The sequence below is a fragment of the Nomascus leucogenys genome, chromosome 11, assembly GCF_006542625.1.
Source record: "Nomascus leucogenys isolate Asia chromosome 11, Asia_NLE_v1, whole genome shotgun sequence".
In the NCBI taxonomy this organism is placed as follows: domain Eukaryota; kingdom Metazoa; phylum Chordata; class Mammalia; order Primates; family Hylobatidae; genus Nomascus; species Nomascus leucogenys.
The window spans coordinates 45808695-45829111 of record NC_044391.1 but is presented as its reverse complement, the minus strand read 5'-3'; the positions used below and the strand labels follow the sequence as shown (position 1 = coordinate 45829111).

Sequence of the window (20417 nt, the reverse complement as noted above, 5' to 3'; positions counted from 1 at the left end):
TGTAGTCTACAACTGGAAACCGGCCGGATCGTGTCTGCGCAGGCCCAGCAGCTAAGATCGGGTCCGGCGCTACAAAACAGAGCGATCACTGAGGCTCCCTTGCTCGAACTGTGGGACTTACCCTACTATGGTCCGAGCCTACCCTATTTCATTATACTCAAGTAACGCCCCAGAAATTCCAGAGAATCTCACACAAAAAGGTTGAGTCTTGCCGTGGTGCCTTCAGGGGAATGTCATCCCGGGCTAGAAGAGCTGCAAAAGGCTGTCAGGTAAGGTCTGGATTTCTCTCTGACAGCTCTGGCCGTGACGCAGTGGCCACGACACCAGGTTGCTGCTCAACGGGGTTCGGAAGTGTGACGCATTCTTTGCGGCCGTGTGTTTGTGCGTGTGTGTGTGTGTGTGTGTGTGTGTGCGCGCGCGCGCGTCCGAGTGTCCTCTGTGGGTGCAGAGTGGGTAGTGGCCAAGCCTGTGTGATGTGCGTCAGATTATGCTTGAGGCTATTAGTGGCGCATTTAGTATTGTGTGCGGAAGGGTCTTGGGAATGATTTGATTATAGCTTTGAGGGTGATTGATGTCTGTTTAATCAGATTCAGCCTGCGACTGAGATCTTATAACCTGTAAGAAATTGATTTTTCTTTGCATGGTCATGAATTTCAAATCGACTCCCATGAAATTATATAAATGTAGTGAATGATTCATTGAGAGTTCACCTGTGGCAGTGAATATGGGGAAAGAAGTGTGTGAGCATAATATGGTGAGAATGAGCACGATTGTGTGCAGCGCTGTATTATAGTGATATCTCCTGGCTTCAGTTTTCTCACCTGTAAAGTGAGGGTGTCAGTCGTGTAAGGCTTTAAATAATGCTTTTTAATAGGAATTTCTGCAAAACTGAGTTCCATTTTTTATATCTGTGCTCTCCAATACAGTAGCCAGTAGCTACATATGGCTACTGAGAAAATGAAATGTGGCTGGTTTGACTGAGGAACGAATTTTTTAAATTGTGTTCAATTTTAATAAATCTAAATGTAAACAGCTATATATGGCTAATAGTCTTCCTATTGAACAGTACAACCTGGAGCATTAATTTGCCTTCAAGATTTGAAGGGGGTAAAAACTTAATTCATCTAGCAAATATTTGAAAATGAAAATCTTAAAATTTCTTTAAATTATTTTTTAAAATTTGAGATGATTGTAGATTCATATGAGGTTGTAAAAAATAATAGAGACATTGTGTGTTATCTTCAACTTAGTCTTCTCCAATGATAACATCTTGCAGGACTGTAGTATAATATGACAACCAGGATGTTGACATTGATAGTCAAGACAGATCATTTCCATCACCACGAGGATCTGTTGTGCTGCCCTTTTATAGACAAATGCACTTTCTTCCCTCTTGTTTGAGGATATTCGTGTCAACATTAATGATAATGTAGGCATACCTCATTTTATTGTGCGTCATTTTATTGCACTTTGCAGATACTGTATTTGTTTGTTTTAAAGAGACAGGCTCTCACTGTCTCACCCAGGCTGGAGTGCAGTGGTGCAGTTATAGCTCACTGCAGTCTCGAACTCCTGGGTTCAAGGGATCCTCCAGCTGGCCCACAAAGCCTGAAATATTTATTATGTGGTTCTTTGCAGGAAAAGTTTGCAGACTCCCAATCTATATTATTTCTGATGGCTACTTTATTTTCTATTATATGGATACACTAGAATTTAACCTGTTCTTTATTGAAGTCTAATTTATGTTTGTATCTAGCTTTTTCTATTTTAAAATTAGTCTATCTGCACCTGTCTGCATATATCCTAGTGAACATATATAATTATTTTCCTTAGACAGGGTCGTAGGAGTGGGATTACTGAAACATCTGGCTCACATTATTAAATTCTGCTAATATAAATTTCTAATTTACCCTCCTTAAGGTGGCACCAGTGTATAAGATGGTGTGAGGGCATCTATTTTACTCCAGTTTAATATGTTATTATCAGTCTATTCAATGTTCCCGTGTTGTAAATATAAAATGCTATTTGCCACTTTAACGTATATTATCTTAATAAGTAGCAACATTTAATAGCTTTTAGTCATTAAACCCAAGTCATTATTCACGCTCGGGTTTTATTAGGCATAATAAGAAATGCTAGGTATCAGTGACAAGAGCACAGTTGAAAAAGAACTGGCTTTGTAGTTGGAGAATTGTGGATTCAGAACTCAGATGTCTTGTTTATTAACAGTGGATTTAGGTTTCTGTTTTTCTGATGTTGAAGTGGAGGTGATAATGACATTGTAGAGCTGTTCTAAGGATTAAATATCTATATATAAGGTATGCATCACATAAAAGTTGATTTTTTTATTGCTTCCAGGGCCATAAATTTACTTTTCCCTCTAGTTTGGGTACTGAGGGAGAGGGGAGGGTGAATGATGTCCTGCAGGGACGCTGGGGACTCTTCTGATTGAGGGAAATGGGGAGTGGTGAGCCCTGAGGATTGTGGGAGTTCTAGTTCAGGCTAGGAAAAGGGATCCCAGTGTGCAAGTATAATTTTGCAATGATAAAGGCCATCATGGACTGTCTATGCCAGGGATCAGCAACTGTTTTTTTGTTTGTTTTTGAGATGGAGTTTCACTCTTGTTACGCAGGCTGGAGTGCAATGGGGCGATCTCAGCTAACCGCAGCCTCCGCCTCCCAGATTCAAGCGATTTTCCTGCCTCAGCCTTCTGAGTAGCTGGAATTACAGGCATGCGCCACCACACCCAGCTAATTTTGTATTTTTAGTAGAGACGGGGTTTCTCCATGTTGGTCAGGCTGGTCTTGAACTCCCGACCTCAGGTGATCCGCCCGCCTTGGCCTCCCAAAGTGCTGGGATTATAGGCGTGAGCCACCGCACCCGGCCAGCAGCAAATGTTTTTTACAGAGGACCAAATAGGAAGTATTTTAGGCTGTGTGGCCCATACAGTCTCCATTGCAACTACTCAACTTGGCTATGGTAGCTTTCTTTTTTTTTTTTTTTTTTTTTTTTTTGAGACGGAGTCTCGCTCTGTCGCCCAGGCTGGAGTGCAGTGGCGCGATCTCGGCTCACTGCAAGCTCCGCCTCCCGGGTTCACGCCATTCTCCTGCCTCAGCCTCAACGAGTAGCTGGGACTACAGGCGCCCGCCACCACGCCCGGCCAATTTTTTTGTATTTTTAGTAGAGGCGGGGTTTCACCGTGGTCTCGATCTGCTGACCTCGTGATCCGCCTGCCTCGGCCTCCCAAAGTGCTGGGATTACAAGCGTGAGCCACCGTGCCCGGCCTATGGTAGCTTTCTGAAAGTAGCCATAGTCAGAAGTAAACAAATGAGCATAGCTGTGTTCCATTCCAGCTTTATTTACAAAAACATATGGGCGGGCCAGATTTGGCCCATGGGCCATAGGTTGCAAACTCCTAGTCTGTTCTATCTTTCGTCTTTAAGTCTGGGGAGGCCAGGAAGCTCCTAAGGCCATGAAGGCAGTCTGCTTTGGATAATGTGGTCTGTCCCCTTTGGATGGTGAGAATAGAGGGAAGACAATCTACTCTGGGCAATTCTGAACATCCCAGCCTTGGGCCTAGATCAGTATCCTCATAGTGGGGATTGGCCCAGAACTCTCCTGCTGAAATATTGGTCATGTGTTCTAATGCAGGACAACCTCTGCACTGTGTCCATCCTCGTACAGCCAGGTTCCCTTGGTGTGGTGAGAGTGTGTTGGAGGGAGGTGAGGGAAGTGTAGGGGAGGTATTTGCAAGCAACAATGGAAAATAAAAGATTATTAATTTATATCATGTTGTTACCTCTAAGGCAGACCTAGTCTCATTGCCTCATTTTTTTCTCCCCTAACTCAGGCTTCTCAGAACTTTGCTTCTCCAGCAGAATAATCCTGCGGAAGACTGAGCAGTTCTTGTGAGTCTAAAACCATGGCCCATGTAAGTTGCGGTTTCTCTTTCCTTCTTTAGATTATTTTGTTTTTAAAGATCATGTGAACATTTTCACTCTTTATGCTGACACTTCCTAACAGAATTTTCTCTTAATCCCCACATTCCCAAGCTCCTCCCGTGTGCCCCCTCTCTTTTCTAAGCAGTATCCACATGCACATTGACCCAATCATTCAGGGTACTCAGTCTCTGTCTAGAGCAGAGATGGAACAGACATGAAGTTCCTAGAGGGAGGTACTTTACCATCCTTTGTCAGATCTGAGGTGTAATGAAACCAAGAATGGACTCATTTGACTACACATAGGAAAGCACTGCAGTTTTCCACAGATCCTGTGTCTGTAGATAAAATGCAGTTTAATATTGATTGGCCTCAGTTTCAGTATGTGGTTGGGGCCTGCTTATAGAGAGGCCAGGGGATCTTTCCTGAGAATCTCTGAGGTGAAATCCCATAATAAGACGCATTTTGTGGTTAAACGGCTAGTCTTGACATCAGTATGATTCTGGTTCATTACCTCAGTATTCTTAATCTCAAGAACAAAGAAGGTGTGTAGTACTTATAAGAAAATCATCCAGATACATAAATATTAGTTAATTGTATTCACCCAGATTTGCAGTGAGGTACTATGGCCTTGAACTTATGAGTTCACCACTGTACTCCAGCATGGGCAACAGAGTGAGATCTCCGTCTCGATTGATCAATCGATTGATCGATCGATAGATAAACTAAAAGGAAAAAGAGGATATAGGATTCTTTTTTCTTTAAGTTATTTATTAAGTGGTTTTTCTTAAAGTATTTATTATTAAGTAATTTATTGAGAATTTTTGAGGTAGAAATACAGTTTATTTGCTTGTATCCACTGTTTAATTGAATTGGGAAACATTTATTTGTTCCCAGACATGTTTTGAGTAGTTAAAGAACCCCATAATATACAGGAAATTTTGCATACAGTGGCTGGATTCTTCAAGAAAATGAGGTGACTCTGCTTTAGAACACCTGGTTCGTTTCTTCTATCTTTATCATAAGCTTTCAGCCCCAGCCTAGAGTTTAGTATAGTACCCCTTGCTGCAATGAAACCTTTTATCTCCTTTTCTTATTTTTAAAATACTTGTTCTGTAATTTCACCAGTAATATGTTGGTTTATGGTTTCAGGCATTGGTGACGTTCAGGGATGTGGCTATAGACTTCTCTCAGAAGGAATGGGAGTGCCTGGACACTACTCAGAGGAAATTGTACAGAGATGTGATGTTGGAGAATTATAATAACTTGGTCTCACTGGGTAAGGTCACCTATGTCAAATAATGTGGACTCTTATCTGAAATATAGCTTTCTCTTCCACAAATTTAGGACTAATTATTAAGAAACTAGCTGAATTTCTTCTCTCTTCCTCAAGGAATGGACTGAACTTTGATGGTTTGTGAACGGCACTTCCACTAAATGCTTTCATTTTCACCATACCTCACTGAGCCTCATGAAATGTTCCTTAATCCATTCCTGTAGTTACTTCTTCCTTAATAGTTAAGAGACTGGATTTGAATTTTGGGGCATTTACTCCAAAGCCAATGTCAGTGAAATCAGGTTTCATATTGCATTTGAGCTCAGAATTGCTATGGATGCTGTGTTATTTTGTAACATGTCTGCGAGGATAACAGCCTTACCCAGGGTCTACAATTTACATATCATGGTTCAGACCAATAACATTGATTTAAAATTAAAGTGAATGCATTCTACTTCCTAAAACAAATATTTTCTCTTACTGATTTGTGATTGAAAGTTTTACCTGTTGGACATTATGCTCAGTACCTGGGTGGTGGGATCAAACGTACCTCAAACCTCAGCATCACACAATATCCCCAGGTAACACACCTGCACATATGGCCCTGTATCTAAAATAAAAGTTGAAATTAGTTAAAGTAAAATAAAATTTATTAACTTAGCATCTAACTTTAAATGAGTATCTTAGCAAGAACCTAGAAATATCTTAGGAAGCTTCTTGTTTTGCTCTAAGTAAATTAACAAGAACAAAAATAATAATAGCTAATAGAGTGCTTACTATATACCAGGCATCATTCTAAGTACTAGCTACGAGATACAAAAGAAAAAAAAAATATAAAAGGTACCACTTTTATTTTCATTTTACAGATGAAAAAACTGAGGCCCAAATAATTTAACCAGTTTGTTTACAATCATTAGTCAATAGGTAGCAGAGTGGAATTTGGACCCACGTAGTCTGGCTTCAGAGTCTATGCCCTCAATAACTACTGCCTCTCAATAGAGCTAGTCTGTATGAGTTTTAATTCCAAAATGAATTAAAATTCTCCTAGTGAATTTTAATTCCCCTGCCCATCAAGTTTCTTTATTCTCTGGGATCCTGAGGTTACACTAAGTTGAATATTCTTTAATCCTGTCAGTTTTTTCCGAAGTCTTTATCGAAATCGTGTTGATTCATATAAATTTAACCAAGTCTCAAAATGTTTCTGAATGTGCAGTGTTTTACTTCTATATATTCTTATATTTCTTTCTTGTAAGCAGGATATTCTGGCTCAAAGCCAGATGTGATTACCTTACTGGAGCAAGGGAAAGAGCCCTGCATGGCTGCGAGGGATGTGACAGGAAGACAGTACCCAGGTGAGTTGAGAGTTCATCAGGCAGATGGAAGCCCTCATTGCCATTCAGGGCCAGCTGGTGAGGGAGCATACATAGGCTTTGCATGCTGTTTAGGGAGTTCCTCTCAGAGGCCTCAGGCCTTCGGAGTAAAGGTTAAGACAGGGAAGAAAACAGATCATCTTAGCATGAACTATCAAAAGAACCTCATCTTGGCTCCTACTTACCACCTGTCTTTGTTTTTGTTTCCCCTCATATTACTCTCCATTTCAGTCAAGAGAATGCTCTTTCCTAGTGCAATCAATTGCTTCCTATCTTTTCTCCATTGACATGTGTGCTTGTTTCTAATGCCTAAAAGTTCAGTCTTTCACGTATTCAGCATATATTTACCGAGTGCTCACTCTGTGCCAAGTGTTATCAGTGCCTTGGTGAATAAGGCCAAAACCTCCCTACACTAATGGAATTAACATTGTACTAGTGGAGATACATAGTAAACTGTAAACAAATGAATATATAATATTAAATAATGATGCATGCTATGAAAGAAACCTATGAAGGGTAAGGAGATAGAGTTTGGGCAAGCTTAATTTAAGTGGGTTGCCCAGGGAGGGCTCTTCGAAGAGAGAATATATGTGCAGAGATGTGCAGTATAGGCTTAGGCCATGTGAATATCTGGAAGAAAATAATTCCAAGCACAGCAGAGAGGTGAGCTTTGTGTGTCTGAAGAACTGGAAGAAGCTCAGAGCAGATTCAGAGTGGGGAAGAGTAACTAAATATAAATTTAGAGCTGAGCAGGGGCCAGGTCTTATATGGTTCTGTTTATCATAGTAAGAAATTTGGATTTTTCTTTTCCAAGAGTGATTGAAAGCCATAATCAAAAATATGTTTTTAAATGATCACTGTAGATGCTCTGTGAAGAATATACTAAACAGGGGCAAGATTGGAAGTAGAAAGATCAGTTATCAGGTTATTTCAGAAGTCTAGATTAGCAGTGAATGTAGATTAGATTGGGATAGTAGTGGTGAGGGATGGTAAGAAGATGCTGTATTCATCTTATGGTTTGAAAGTAGAGCTAACAGACATGCCATGGGGTATGAGTGAACAAGAAATCATAGGTGAACAAGCAGCTAAGTGTATATAATTTGCTGAGATGGACATATGGGAAAGATAGCTTGGAGGATGGAAATAGAGTCCTGATTTAGGTATATACATTTAAAATGCCTACTTGTCATCAAGATCGAGATGTTGAACAGTCAGAGAGATGGTAGGATGAATTATATTAACTTGGGTGTCCAGCCAGTGAACTGACAGGATGAGATCACTTAGGGCTGATCTGACCTACTACCTATTTTTGTAAATAAAGTTTTATTGAAACGTAGCCACACTTAATTATTTATGTATTGTCTATGGCAGAGTTGAGTTGAGACAGAAGTCATATGGCTTGCAATACATAAGATATCAACTGTCTGGTCCTTTACAGAAAGCTTGCTGATTCCCTACCTTTAGCGAATGAGTTTCATAGAATGAAGGGAGCCAGATGAGAAAAAGACAGGCCCGGGGCACTCTATTTAGAGAAGGAAGAGGAGGCAGCAAGTAGATTGAGAACAAGTAGGCCTGGAGAGTGGTACCAAAAAAGTCAAATGAAGAAAATGTTTCAAGTGGAAGGGAGTAGTCATCTGTGAGGTCAACTGAACTGTAAATTGCCTATAGGATATGGCAGGAAAGAAGCTGGCGGTGACCTTGTGTTAAGAGGACAAGGTTTCAGTGGAGTCGGAGGTGAAAAAAGCCTGCTAGATGTGGCTGAAATAAAATGGGAGATGAGGAAGTGATGACAGTGAGATAGAAAACTTTTCTAGTGGGAAATCTGTTAGAAGGGAACTAGATAAGGGGTTAGTAGCTAGAAGAGGATACGGATGTAAGGAGTCTGTTTTTTTTTTTTTTTTTTTTTTGAGACAGAGTTTTGCTCTTGTCACCCAGGCTGCAGTGCAATGGCACAATCTCTGCTCACTGCAACCTCCACCTCCCAGGTTCAAGCAGTTCCCCTGCCTCAGCCTCCCAAGTAGCTGGTATTAACAGGCATGCTCCACCACGCCCGGCTAATTTTTGTATTTTTAGTAGAAACGGGGTCTCACCATGTTGGCCAGGTTGGTCTTGAACTCCTGACCTCAGGTGATCCACCCGTCTTGGCCTCCCAAAGCGCTGGGATTACAGGCGTGAGCCACCGTGCCTGGCCAGGAGTCTATATCAAGATGTGAGATTTTAAGATGAAAATGATTCTATAGAAAGGGGAAAAACTGTAGTAGAGGAAAGAATAATTATGGAAATTGGAGGACAAGGAGGTAGGATCCAGTGCACAAGAAAAATTTAAAGAACTATAGATACAACAATGGATATAGGTGGGTTGATTGATGTGGTATTATGTATTTCTTTTCAATGCTTCATTTTTATTAGAGGAATAAGGGAGATCATCAGCTAAGAATTGGCAGGAGGGAAGGGAGAGTTATGTTTGAAGTGAAAGATGTAAATATATTTTGAATACTGGTGTTCAGTTTACCTGCATCTCAATAGCTTGTTCACTTTTTATTTTCTGTTAATCATGAGTTAATAATAATGTTAACATTTATTATTTACTGTATACCAGGTTTAGTCGTTTCACAATGTATATATTCTTCAAAATATGTTGTACAAAGTAAATACATACAATTTTTTCTGTCAATGTAAAAAATAATAAATAATGTATTTTTTTAAATATGAAGAAAAGGCTATTAAGTTCTTTTTTTTTTTTTTTTTTTTTTTGAGATGGAGTCTTGCTCTGTCACCCAGGCTGGAGTGCAGTGGCCCGATCTCGGCTCACTGCAAGCTCCGCCTCCCGGGTTCACGCCATTCTCCTGCCTCAGCCTCTCCAAGTAGCTGGGACTACAGGCGCCCGCCACCACGCCCGGCTAATTTTTTTGTATTTTTAGTAGAGACAGGGTTTCACTGTGGTCTCGATCTCCTGACCTTGTGATCCGCCCGCCTCGGCCTCCCAAAGTGCTGGGATTACAAGCGTGAGCCACCGCGCCCGGCCCGAAAAGGCTATTAAGTTCTATATAGTATGTTGATTCCTCTATATTGATCCAAATTCTGATTTGTATTTTATTTGCAGTTTTTTTTAGTTGAAATTCTTGGGTTGTATATAATCAGATCATTTGCAAATCATGATAGTTTTTCATTCTTCCTTAAAAATGTTTACCTCTAAAATTCTTAATTCTGCTTAGTTGTTTTGCTTATCATAATTTTCTAAAAAGGATAACTTTTTGCTGTTTTCTCGAGTAGCTAAACTTTAAAATTATCTGTTCTTTAAAACTTTGATAGACATCTATGAAAATGTTTGCAAGGATAGGTGTTTCACAATGGAATTTCATTTGCTTAGGCTTTTTATTTCTTCTGTGGTCAATACAGGAAATTAATAGTTTCCTTAAAATTTTTTATTCTGGAATATACAGGATTATTTTGTTTAGAGCATTACATAGAGCTTTGGAAAATAGCCTATTTTTTTCAAATCAGCTTTATTGAGATATGATTTATATACAATAAAATTCACTAATTGTATCTGTTTAATTATTTTGGACAAACATGTGAGTCTTGTAATCATCACCACTTTAGTCAAGATGTAGAACATGTCTATCATGTCAACACTTTCCATTATGTTTCTTTACAGTCAGTACCCTTCCCCCACTTTCAGCCCAGCCTGTGACAGGCAATTAAATTGCTTTCTTTCCCTAATTTTGTCTTTTCTACAATTTCATATCAAATAAATCAGAGTATGCAGTTTTTTGTGTCATACTTCTTCCACTTCTGATATTTATGAGATTCATCCGAGTAGTAAGAAGTCTCAGTAGTTAATTCCTTTTTCTTGCTGAATAGTATTTCATATCTGCTTAACTTATTAGTTAACAGTTTATGAACATCTAAGTTGTTTCTAGTCTTTCACGAGCATGAATAAAGCTGTTATGAGTGCTTGTTTACAAGTCTTTGTTTGAATGTATGCTTTGTTACCTCGGGTTAAACACCTGAGGGTGGGATTCATGGATTATACAAGTGTATATAAGAAACTGGGGGCCGGGCGCGGTGGCTCACGCGTAATCCCAGCACTTTGGGAGGCCGAGGCGGGCGGATCACGATGTCAGGAGATCGAGACCACAGTGAAACCCTGTCTCTACTAAAAATACAAAAAAATTAGCCGGGCGTGGTGGCGGGCGCCTGTAGTCCCAGCTACTCGGAGAGGCTGAGGCGGGAGAATGGCGTGAACCCGGGAGGCGGAGCTTGCAGTGAGCCGAGATTGCGCCACTGCACTCCAGCCTGGGCGACAGAGCGAGACTCCGTCTCAAAAAAAAAAAGAAACTGGGCTGGGCACAGTGGCTCATGCCTGTAATCCCAGCACTTTGGGAGGCTGAGGCAGGCGGATCGCTTGAGCCCAGAAGTTCAGGACCAGCCTGGGCAACATGGCAAACCGGTCTCTACTAAAAATACAAAAATTAGCTAGGCATAGTGGTACACACCTGTGAAAACTTTATTTAAAAAAAAGACACTGGGCTGGGTGCGATGGCTCCTGCCTGTAATCCCAGCACTTTGGGAGGCCGAGGCGGGTGGATCACAAGGTCAGGAGTTCGAGACCAGCCTGGCCAACATGGTGAACCCCGTCTCTACTAAAAATACAAAAGTTACCTGGGCATGGTGGCGCATGCCTGTAATCCCAGCTACCCAGGAAGCTGGCATGAGAATTGCTTGAAACTGGAAGGCGGAGGTTGCAGTGAGCCAAGATCGTACCACTGCACTCCAGCCTGGGCAACAAGAGCGAAACTCTGTCTCAAAAAAAAAAAAAAGAAAGAAAGAAAGAAAGAAACTGTACAAAGTGGCTATATTGTTTGGCATTCCCAGTAGATACCCAATAGCTCCACATTCTTGCCAACCTGTGGTACTGTCAGTCATTTTAATCTTAGTCATTTTAGTGGATGTGTAGGTGTATCTCATTGTGATTTTAATTTGTATTTAACTAATGACTAATGTTGAGCATATTTTCATTTATTTGCCATTCCTTTATCTCCTTTACTAAAAAGTGTCTGTTCAGAATTTTTATCCATTAAATTTTTTAGCAATTTTATTGAGGTATAATTTATATAACAAAATTTACTCACTGTAAGTGCACACTTGGTGACTTTTAGTCAATTTACAGTTAGGGAGCCATCATGACAATCCAGTTTTAGAATATTTCCATCACCCCCAAAAGTTTCCTTGTGCCCCTTTGCAGTTAATCCCTTCTCCCACCTCCAGCTTTAAGCATCTACTGACCTACCTTCCATTTTTGTCGATTTTCCTTTTCTGAACATTTCATATAAATGAGATCATGCAATGTACAGTCTTTTGAATCTGGCTTCTTTAACTTAGCATAATGTTCTGAAGGTCCATTATGAGGCAGCATGTATTAGTAATATATTCTCTTTTATTGCCAAATCTGTTCTTTTGTAGGGATATACCATATTTTACTTATCTAGTTACCAGTGATGGACATTTGGATTGTCTACAGTTTGCGGCTGTTATCAATAATGCTACTATAAACATGGGTATACATATCATTGTGTGGACATATGTCTTAATTCATCTTAGTTGGATTCATAGGCATGGAACTGCTGGGTTATATGACAAATATAACTTTCACTTTATAAGAAACTGCCAAAATGTATTCCAAACTACCTGTATCACTGTACCTTCCCAATAACAATGCATGAGGGTTTCAGTTTCTTTGTCTTCTCACCAATACATGCTATTACCTGTCTTTTTGAGAACAGCCATTCCAGTGTGTGTGTAGTGGTATCTAATTGTGGTTGACGTTGAGCAATTGCTTATTAGCTATTGGTATATATTCTTTGGTGGAAAGGCTGTTCAGTGTTTTGCCCATTCTTAAAATTAGGCTGTTTCTGTTATTACTGAGTCATAAGAGTTTTAAAAGTATATTCTGAATATAAGCATTTTATTTACATATATGATCTGCAAATATTTTCTCCCAGATTGCAGTGGCATGTCTTTTCATTTTCTTAATCTTATCTTTTGCAGTGAAATGCAAACATTTTTCATGTTGATGAAGCCAAATGTATCTTTTTTTCTTTTATGAATTGTGCTTTTGTATCTAAGAACTCTTTTTCTCATACAAGGACACAAAAATTCCCACTGATACCATTTTGTTTATCTTCTTGATTTGTAAGGGTTCTTTATATATCTTATAATCAACTTCGTCAGATACATATTTTGCAATATTTTATTAGTTTAGATACTAGATATATATTTTGCAATATTTTACTAGTTTCTGGAGTAACTTTCTATTAATTAATAAACTTTATTTTTAAAATCAGTTTTAGGTTTATAGGAAAATTTAGCAGAAAATACAGAGTTCCTATATACTCTCTGTCCCCAAACATACACACCCTCTCCAACTACCAACAATCCACATTACAGTGGTACATTTGTTACAGTTGATAAACCTACATTGATACATCATTATCACCCAAAGTCCACAGTCTGCATTAAGGTTCACTCTTGGTGTTGTAAATTCTAATAACTTTGAAAAATATATAATGACATGTATCCACAATTGTAATATCATACAGAGTAGTTTCACTGCTCTAAAATTTCTCTGTGTTTGGCCTAGTCATCCCTCACTCCACCCTAACCTTTAGAAACCACTGAGCATTTTACTGTCTCCATAGTTTTGCCTTTTTCAGACTATCATGTAGTTGGAATCATATAGTATGTAGCCTTCTCAGATTGTCTCTTTCACTTAGTAATATGCATTTAAGTTTCCTCAACATCTTTTTGTGATGGCTTATTCTTTTAGCACTGAATAATAGTCCATTCTCTGGATGTACCACAGCTTATCCATTCACCTACTAAAAGACATCTTGGTTGTTTTTTAAGTATCGGAAGTTTTGAATAAAGCTGCTATATGCATTTGTGTGCAGGTTTTTGTATGAACATAAGCTTTCATTTTATTTGGGTAAACACCAAGGAATATGATTGCTGAGTAGTATGATAAGAATATGTTTAGTTTTATAGGAAACTGCCAAAATGTTCTCCAAAGTGGCTATAATATTCTTGTATTCCCCCAGCAATGAATGAGAGTTCCTGTTGCTCCACATCCTTGTCAGCCTTTGGCGTTGCCAGTGTTTTAGAGTTTGGCCATTCCAACAGGTGTGAAGTGGTTTCTCGTTGTTTTTAATTTGCAGTTCTCTGACATTCCTGATCTCTGGTTTGGTGTCTGACATTAAATTTGGAGAAATTCTTTTTTTTTTTTTTTTTTTTTTTGAGACGGAGTCTCGCTCTGTCGCCCAGGCTGGAGTGCAGTGGCTCAGTCTCGGCTCACTGCAAGCTCCGCCTCCCAGGTTCACGCCATTCTCCTGCCTCAGCCTCTCCGAGTAGCTGGGACTACAGGCGGCTGCCACCACGCCCGGCTAATTTTTTGTATTTTTAGTAGAGACGGGGTTTCACTGTGATCTCGATCTCCTGACCTCATGATCCGCCCGCCTTGGCCTCCCAAAGTGCTGGGATTACAAGCGTGAGCCACCGTGCCCAGCCTAAATTTGGAGAAATTCTTATGCATTGTTGCTTCATATATTGCTTCTTTGCCTTTCTTTCTTTTTCCTCATTCTGGTACTTTCATCATGTGTATTTACACCTTTTATACTTACTCCCAGAGTTCTTGGATATCTGTTCTGTTTCTTTCAGTATTTTTTCTCTTTCTTTTCAGTGTTGGAAGTTTCTCTTGTCACATCCTCAAGTGCAGAGACTCCTCAGCTGTGTCCAGTTTACTAATGAGCACATCAAAGGCATTCTTCATTTCTATTATGGTGTTTTTGATCTTTAGCATTTCTTTTTGATTCTTTCTTAGAATATTCATCTCTCTGTTTTCATTATCCATCTGGATGTTGTCTATTTTTTCTATTAAAGCCCTTAACACATTTCTTATAGTCTTTTAAAACTCCTGGTCTGATAATTCCAACATTCCTGCCATATCTGACTCTAATTCTGATGCTTGTTTAGTCTCATCAAAGTGTTTCTTGCCTTTTAGTTTTCCTTCTTATTTTTTGTTGGAAGGTAAACATGATGTACTGGGTAATGGGAAACATAGTAAATAGGCCTTTAGGAATGTAGTGATAAGGTGTAAGGGGAAAGGAGTGTTCCATAGTCCCAGAATTAGGTCTCAGTGTTTTGGTGCACCTGTGCCACTTGACGGAACTTAACCAGTGCTTCCATTTTTTCCCCATTGCTAGGTGTGACAGGATGGCTTAGAGGCCTGAGTTGGGTATTTTCTTTCCTCTATGTCATTAGGTTCTAATAAAACCCCAGAAGGTTATGATCTATCTACTTGAGGAGAAAATACTCCTAACCTCAAGTGATCCACCCACCTTGGCCTCCCAAAGTGCTGGGAATACAAGCGTGAGCCACTGTGCCTGACCAGTATTTAGATTTTTTTAAGCTCTTTTTTTATTTAGATTGCCACCCTCCAGCTTTCATTTAACTTATCTGTGTTAATAAGATTCCTTGACACTTCTAGTCTCCCAGCCATCTCCTCATACTATTCAGTTACTCTGTTCTCCCTAAAATTGTTGAGTTTCTTTGTTCATTTTTTCCAGAAACCATTCAACATGGCACATACCTGTTATAATATCTAAAAAAATCATTTAAATACTTCTCTATCAAGTATAGGAATGGTTGGTTTTAGATGTAAGGGAACAGAAGAGATATCATCTGAGAAAGGTTATAAAGAAAGTACAGTGGGCCGGGCGCGGTGGCTAACGCCTGTAATCCCAGCACTTTGGGAGGCCAAGGTGGGCAGATCACAAGGTCAGGGGTTTGAGACCAGCCTGGCCAATATAGTGAAACTCCGTCTCTAGTAAAAATACCAAAAAATTAGTGGGGCGTGGTGGTGGGTTCCTGTAATCCCAGCTACTTGGGAGGCTGAGGCAAGGAGAATCACTTGAACCTGGGAGGCAGAGGTTGCAGTGAGCCGAGATTGTGCCACTGCACTCCATCCTGGGTGACAGAGTGAGACTCTGTCTCGAAAAATAAATAAATAAATAAATAAATAAATAAATAAATAAATAAATAGAAAAAAGAGTAAAGTGAGCATCCAGTAGGTGGCTGAATAATAGTAAAACTCAGCTGTGTAAACACACATCTCTTTGCACAGGAGGCAGTGAACAACAGGATTGGAAACATCTCTGCTTAATTGGATAGCCATTTAAAGGATGAGTAGGCAAAACAATGGCTTTTTCATTTTATACATTTGGTTGAACTACCTTGGATTTACTTTTGTTCTGATCTGTAAAGGAAGTAAGGTAGGAAAGAGTGCATTTAATCACGGTAATAAGGTGAGAGAGATTAGAGCTAGTTTGTAATTGTTACAAAAATATAAAAATTAAGTGATTGTCCTGATATTCAGCTGTCCTATACGTGACTTGTCTGTCATTCATCATCATAATTTCCTTTTAAGACAATGATTAATTTATTGTACAGTCAATTGTTTAATGCCTGCTATATGCTAGTGGGTAGTTATTCACTGTTGAATGAAATAAGGATTACTTCTTCCTTTGGGAAGGTTTAGGGATCAGAAAATCAACAAAAGAGCAAAAAAGAAAAATCAGTGGATATGCATTTGAAAATTGTGAAATGAAGAAATGAAACATGATGCTGGAATTGAGAATAAAGGACATAGACTGCCTTACAGTCGGTAGGGCAAGCCTTTCTGTGTAAGAGATATTTAACCAACCGTTAAGAATGAGAAAGAGTTGGCCTTTCACAGAGCCCAGGACAGATTATTTTTAGGAGATGAAAAATCCCGTAGAAAACTATATGAAATGGGAAATGCTATGACACAATCGAGGAGCTGAATAGAAGCAAGTGTCATAATAAGAGGGAGTAAGGAGGATGATGTCTTTGAAAGAGGTCTTTAGGTAACCAAAGACCATATTATATTATATGGTAACACGTTTGGATTTTATTCTAAGAGTTAAGAAAAACTGTTAAAATTGTTAAGTGGAGATTCTCAAACTTTGATCTGTATCAGAATCATCTAGTGGAGTTATTAAAAATTCAGATACCAAATTACTCCTGTAGATTTGATTCACTTGACTTGTGTGTAACTAAATAGCAGTATTTGTGATAAGTTCCCCAGATGATTCTCATCCACAATAAAATTTTAGAACCACTGATGTAAATAAACTATTTGCCATAGCACTACAATCTTATATAGTCTCTTTTTTTTTTTTTTTTGAGACGGAGTTAAGCTCTTGTAGCCCAGGCTGGAGTGCAATGGTGTGATCTCAGCTCACTGCAACCTCCGCCTCCTGGGTTCAAGTGATTCTCCTGCCTCAGACTCCCGAGTAGCTGGGATTACAGGCGCCTGCCACGATGTTCGGCTAATTTTGTATTTTGTTTAGTAGAGATGGGGTTTCACCATGTTGGTCAGGCTGGTCTTGAACTCCTGACCTCAGATGATCCACCTGCCTCGGCCTTCCAAAGTGCTGGGATTACAGGCATGAGCCACCGCACCCAGCTATAATCTCTCATTTTCTAAGCTCATATTGCCTAATTTCAAATTATATAACTTTATTGAAATATTCTTTAAGCCATTGACTTCTAGTAAGAACTGTTTTCACTTTGTTTCCTATTTTGAAAATGTAAACTTTATGTTATGCTGGCTACAGGAAAATAATTTTTTGTTTGCTTTTATGTTTTCTTTCAGGTTTGTTATCCAGGCATAAGACCAAGAAATTATCTTCAGAAAAGGACATTCATGAAATCAGTTTATCCAAAGGGAGTATAATAGAAAAAAGTAAAACTCTTCGTCTGAAAGGATCCATTTTTAGAAATGAGTGGCATAGCAAAAGTGAGTTTGAGGGTCAACAGGGACTTAAAGAAAGATCTGTCAGTCAAAAGAAAATCGTCTGCAAAAAAATGTCAACTGATAGAAAACATCCCTCTTTTACTCTGAATCAGAGAATTAATAATAGTGAGAAAAGTTGTGACTCAAACTTGGTTCAACATGGGAAAATAGATTCTGATGTGAAACATGATTGTAAAGAGTGTGGGAGTACTTTTAATAATGTCTATCAGCTTACTCTCCATCAGAAAATTCATCCTGGTGAAAAATCCTGTAAATGTGAGAAATGTGGGAAAGTTTTTAGTCATAGCTATCAACTTACTCTGCATCAGAGATTTCATACTGGTGAGAAACCCTATGAATGTCAAGAATGTGGGAAGACCTTTTTTCTTTACCCACAACTTAATCGACATCAGAAAATTCACACTGGTAAAAAACCGTATATGTGTAAGAAATGTGATAAGGGTTTTTTTAGTAGAATAGAACTTACTAAACATAAAATAATTCATACTGGTAAGAAATCTTATGAATGTAAAGAATGTGGAAAAGTTTTTCAACTTGTTTTCTACTTTAAAGAACATGAGAGAATTCATACAGGTAAGAAACCCTATGAATGTAAAGAGTGTGGGAAAGCTTTTAGTGTATGTGGACAACTTACCCGTCATCAGAAAATTCATACTGGTGTAAAACCCTACGAATGTAAGGAATGTGGAAAGACTTTTAGACTTAGTTTTTACCTTACGGAACACAGAAGAACTCATGCAGGTAAGAAACCTTATGAATGTAAGGATTGTGGGAAATCATTTAATGTGCGTGGACAGCTTAATCGGCATAAAACAATTCATACTGGTATAAAACCTTTTGCATGTAAGGTGTGTGAGAAGGCTTTTAGTTATAGTGGTGACCTCAGAGTACATTCTAGAATTCATACTGGAGAGAAACCATATGAATGTAAGGAATGCGGGAAAGCCTTTATGCTTCGTTCAGTCCTTACTGAACATCAGAGACTTCATACTGGTGTGAAGCCCTACGAATGTAAGGAATGTGGGAAGACCTTTCGAGTGCGCTCTCAAATTAGTCTACATAAGAAAATTCATACTGATGTGAAGCCCTACAAATGTGTACGATGTGGGAAGACCTTTAGATTTGGTTTCTACCTTACTGAACACCAAAGAATTCACACTGGTGAAAAGCCCTATAAATGTAAAGAATGTGGAAAGGCCTTTATTCGTAGAGGGAATCTTAAAGAACATCTGAAAATTCATTCTGGTTTAAAACCCTATGACTGTAAAGAATGTGGGAAGTCCTTTAGTCGGCGTGGGCAGTTCACTGAACATCAGAAAATTCATACGGGTGTAAAACCATACAAATGTAAAGAATGTGGGAAGGCCTTTAGTCGTAGTGTAGACCTTAGAATACATCAAAGAATTCATACTGGTGAGAAACCCTATGAGTGTCAACAATGTGGGAAGGCCTTTAGACTTAATTCACACCTTACTGAACATCAGAGAATTCACACTGGTGAGAAACCCTATGAGTGTAAGGTATGTAGAAAGGCCTTTAGACAATATTCACATCTTTATCAACATCAGAAAACTCATAATGTAATTTAATATAAGAAAAGGTTTCCATGTCATGCTCTATTTATAGAATATCAAAATATTTTTGGCCAGAAAGAAGTTCTGTCAATGTGTTGATCTTTTTTTAGACATATTAACTTAATAAATGTATGAGTCTTAAATACCTCTTAGTTCTCATTAAATTTACGAAAATTCACACTAGAAAATAAAGCTGTTAATGTAACAATTGTGGAAAAGCGTTCTAGCAACAGCATATACTTATCATCATTGCCTTTCCACTGTTCTATCTGTGTGATATTAGACAAAATATTTGCTTCTTGGTACCTCAGCTGTAAAATGAAACACACCTAAAAGTGTGGTTGTTTCCAACATGTATAATACAGCAACAACTATCTGGCCCAAACTGCTTTGGATTAATATTGGACATTACTGTTTTTATTATCATCAACATTATTATTAGTGGATTTCTTAATAGGAAGACACAATGGAGATGACAAATCTGGAAAAGCCACTCATCACTTCTATTTCATGAAGTACTTCTTTGATAAAATCTGTTATGGGCTGAATATTTGTGTTCCCGTAACAATTCCTATGTTGAAACACAAATCCCAAGGTGATGATATTTGAAGGTAGGGCCTTTAGGAGGAAATTAGGTCATGAGGGTGGAGCCTTCATGAATGGAATTACTGCCTTTATAAGAAGAAGCCAAAGAGCCAGCTAGCTCTTTCAACCACATGAGGATACAGCAAGAAGTCAGCAGTCTACAGTGCAAAAGAGGGCCTTCACCAGAACCCAAGCATGCTGGCACCCTGACCTTGGACTTTCAGCCTCCAAAACTGTGAGAAATAAATTTCAGTTATTTATAAGCCACTGAGTCTATGGTATTTTGTTATGCAGCCCAGAATAACTAAGGCACTCTATTAGAATATAAAGAAAATGTAAAGATCTGAATTCAGACCTCATTGCTTAAGTTCTGCCAGAAAATTAAAGATGAAGAGAAACCCTAAGGATGTAGTGAGTGGGAGGACCTTAGAATATAGCTGTTGAAGCATCAGAGAGAGGTTCATGAGGGAATTTACCCGTAACAACATAGAAATTAAATGGAAAGAAAAAAGAAAGCTGTCTGGCCGTGGTGGCTCACGCCTGTAATCCCAGCACTTTAGGAGGCTGAGATGGGCGGATCACCTGAGGTCAGGAGTTCGAGACCAGCCTGGCCAACATGGAGAAACCCCCTCTTTACTAAAAATACAAAAATTAGCCGGGTGTAGTGGCAGGCATCCGTAATCCCAGCTACTTGGGAGGCTGAGGCAAGAGATTCGTGTGAATCTGGGAGGCGGAGGTTGCAGTGAGCCAAGATCGCGCCATTGCACTCCAGCATGG

General features: G+C 39.1%; 1 protein-coding gene across 3 annotated transcripts; it reads left to right on the top strand.

Annotated features, from left to right (window-relative positions):
• The first annotated feature begins 8 nt into the window (after nt 1-8).
• On the top strand, nt 9-20010 carry ZNF540 (zinc finger protein 540). 3 transcript variants are annotated; one of them, XM_030822263.1, is made up of 5 exons: nt 9-269; nt 3851-3931; nt 5091-5217; nt 6468-6566; nt 17320-20010. In XM_030822263.1, exons 2-5 carry the CDS (start codon nt 3923-3925, stop codon nt 19068-19070), a joined length of 1986 nt encoding a protein of 661 aa, XP_030678123.1. In that variant the 5' UTR covers nt 9-269; nt 3851-3922; the 3' UTR covers nt 19071-20010. The 3 variants fall into 3 exon arrangements, with proteins under 3 accessions (XP_030678123.1, XP_003252728.1, XP_030678124.1); XM_003252680.4 differs by having other exon boundaries at nt 6471-6566; nt 17320-19905; XM_030822264.1 differs by lacking the exon at nt 9-269 and adding an exon at nt 284-617.
• Nucleotides 20011-20417: the final 407 nt, after the last annotated feature.

Bases quoted from the DNA above. Each gene is read 5' to 3' on its own strand.
- ZNF540 (XM_030822263.1), top strand. The intron at 5,218-6,467 runs GTAAGGTCACCT...CTTTCTTGTAAG, and splicing joins TAATAACTTGGTCTCACTGG to CAGGATATTCTGGCTCAAAG. The intron at 6,567-17,319 runs GTGAGTTGAGAG...GTTTTCTTTCAG, and splicing joins GACAGGAAGACAGTACCCAG to GTTTGTTATCCAGGCATAAG.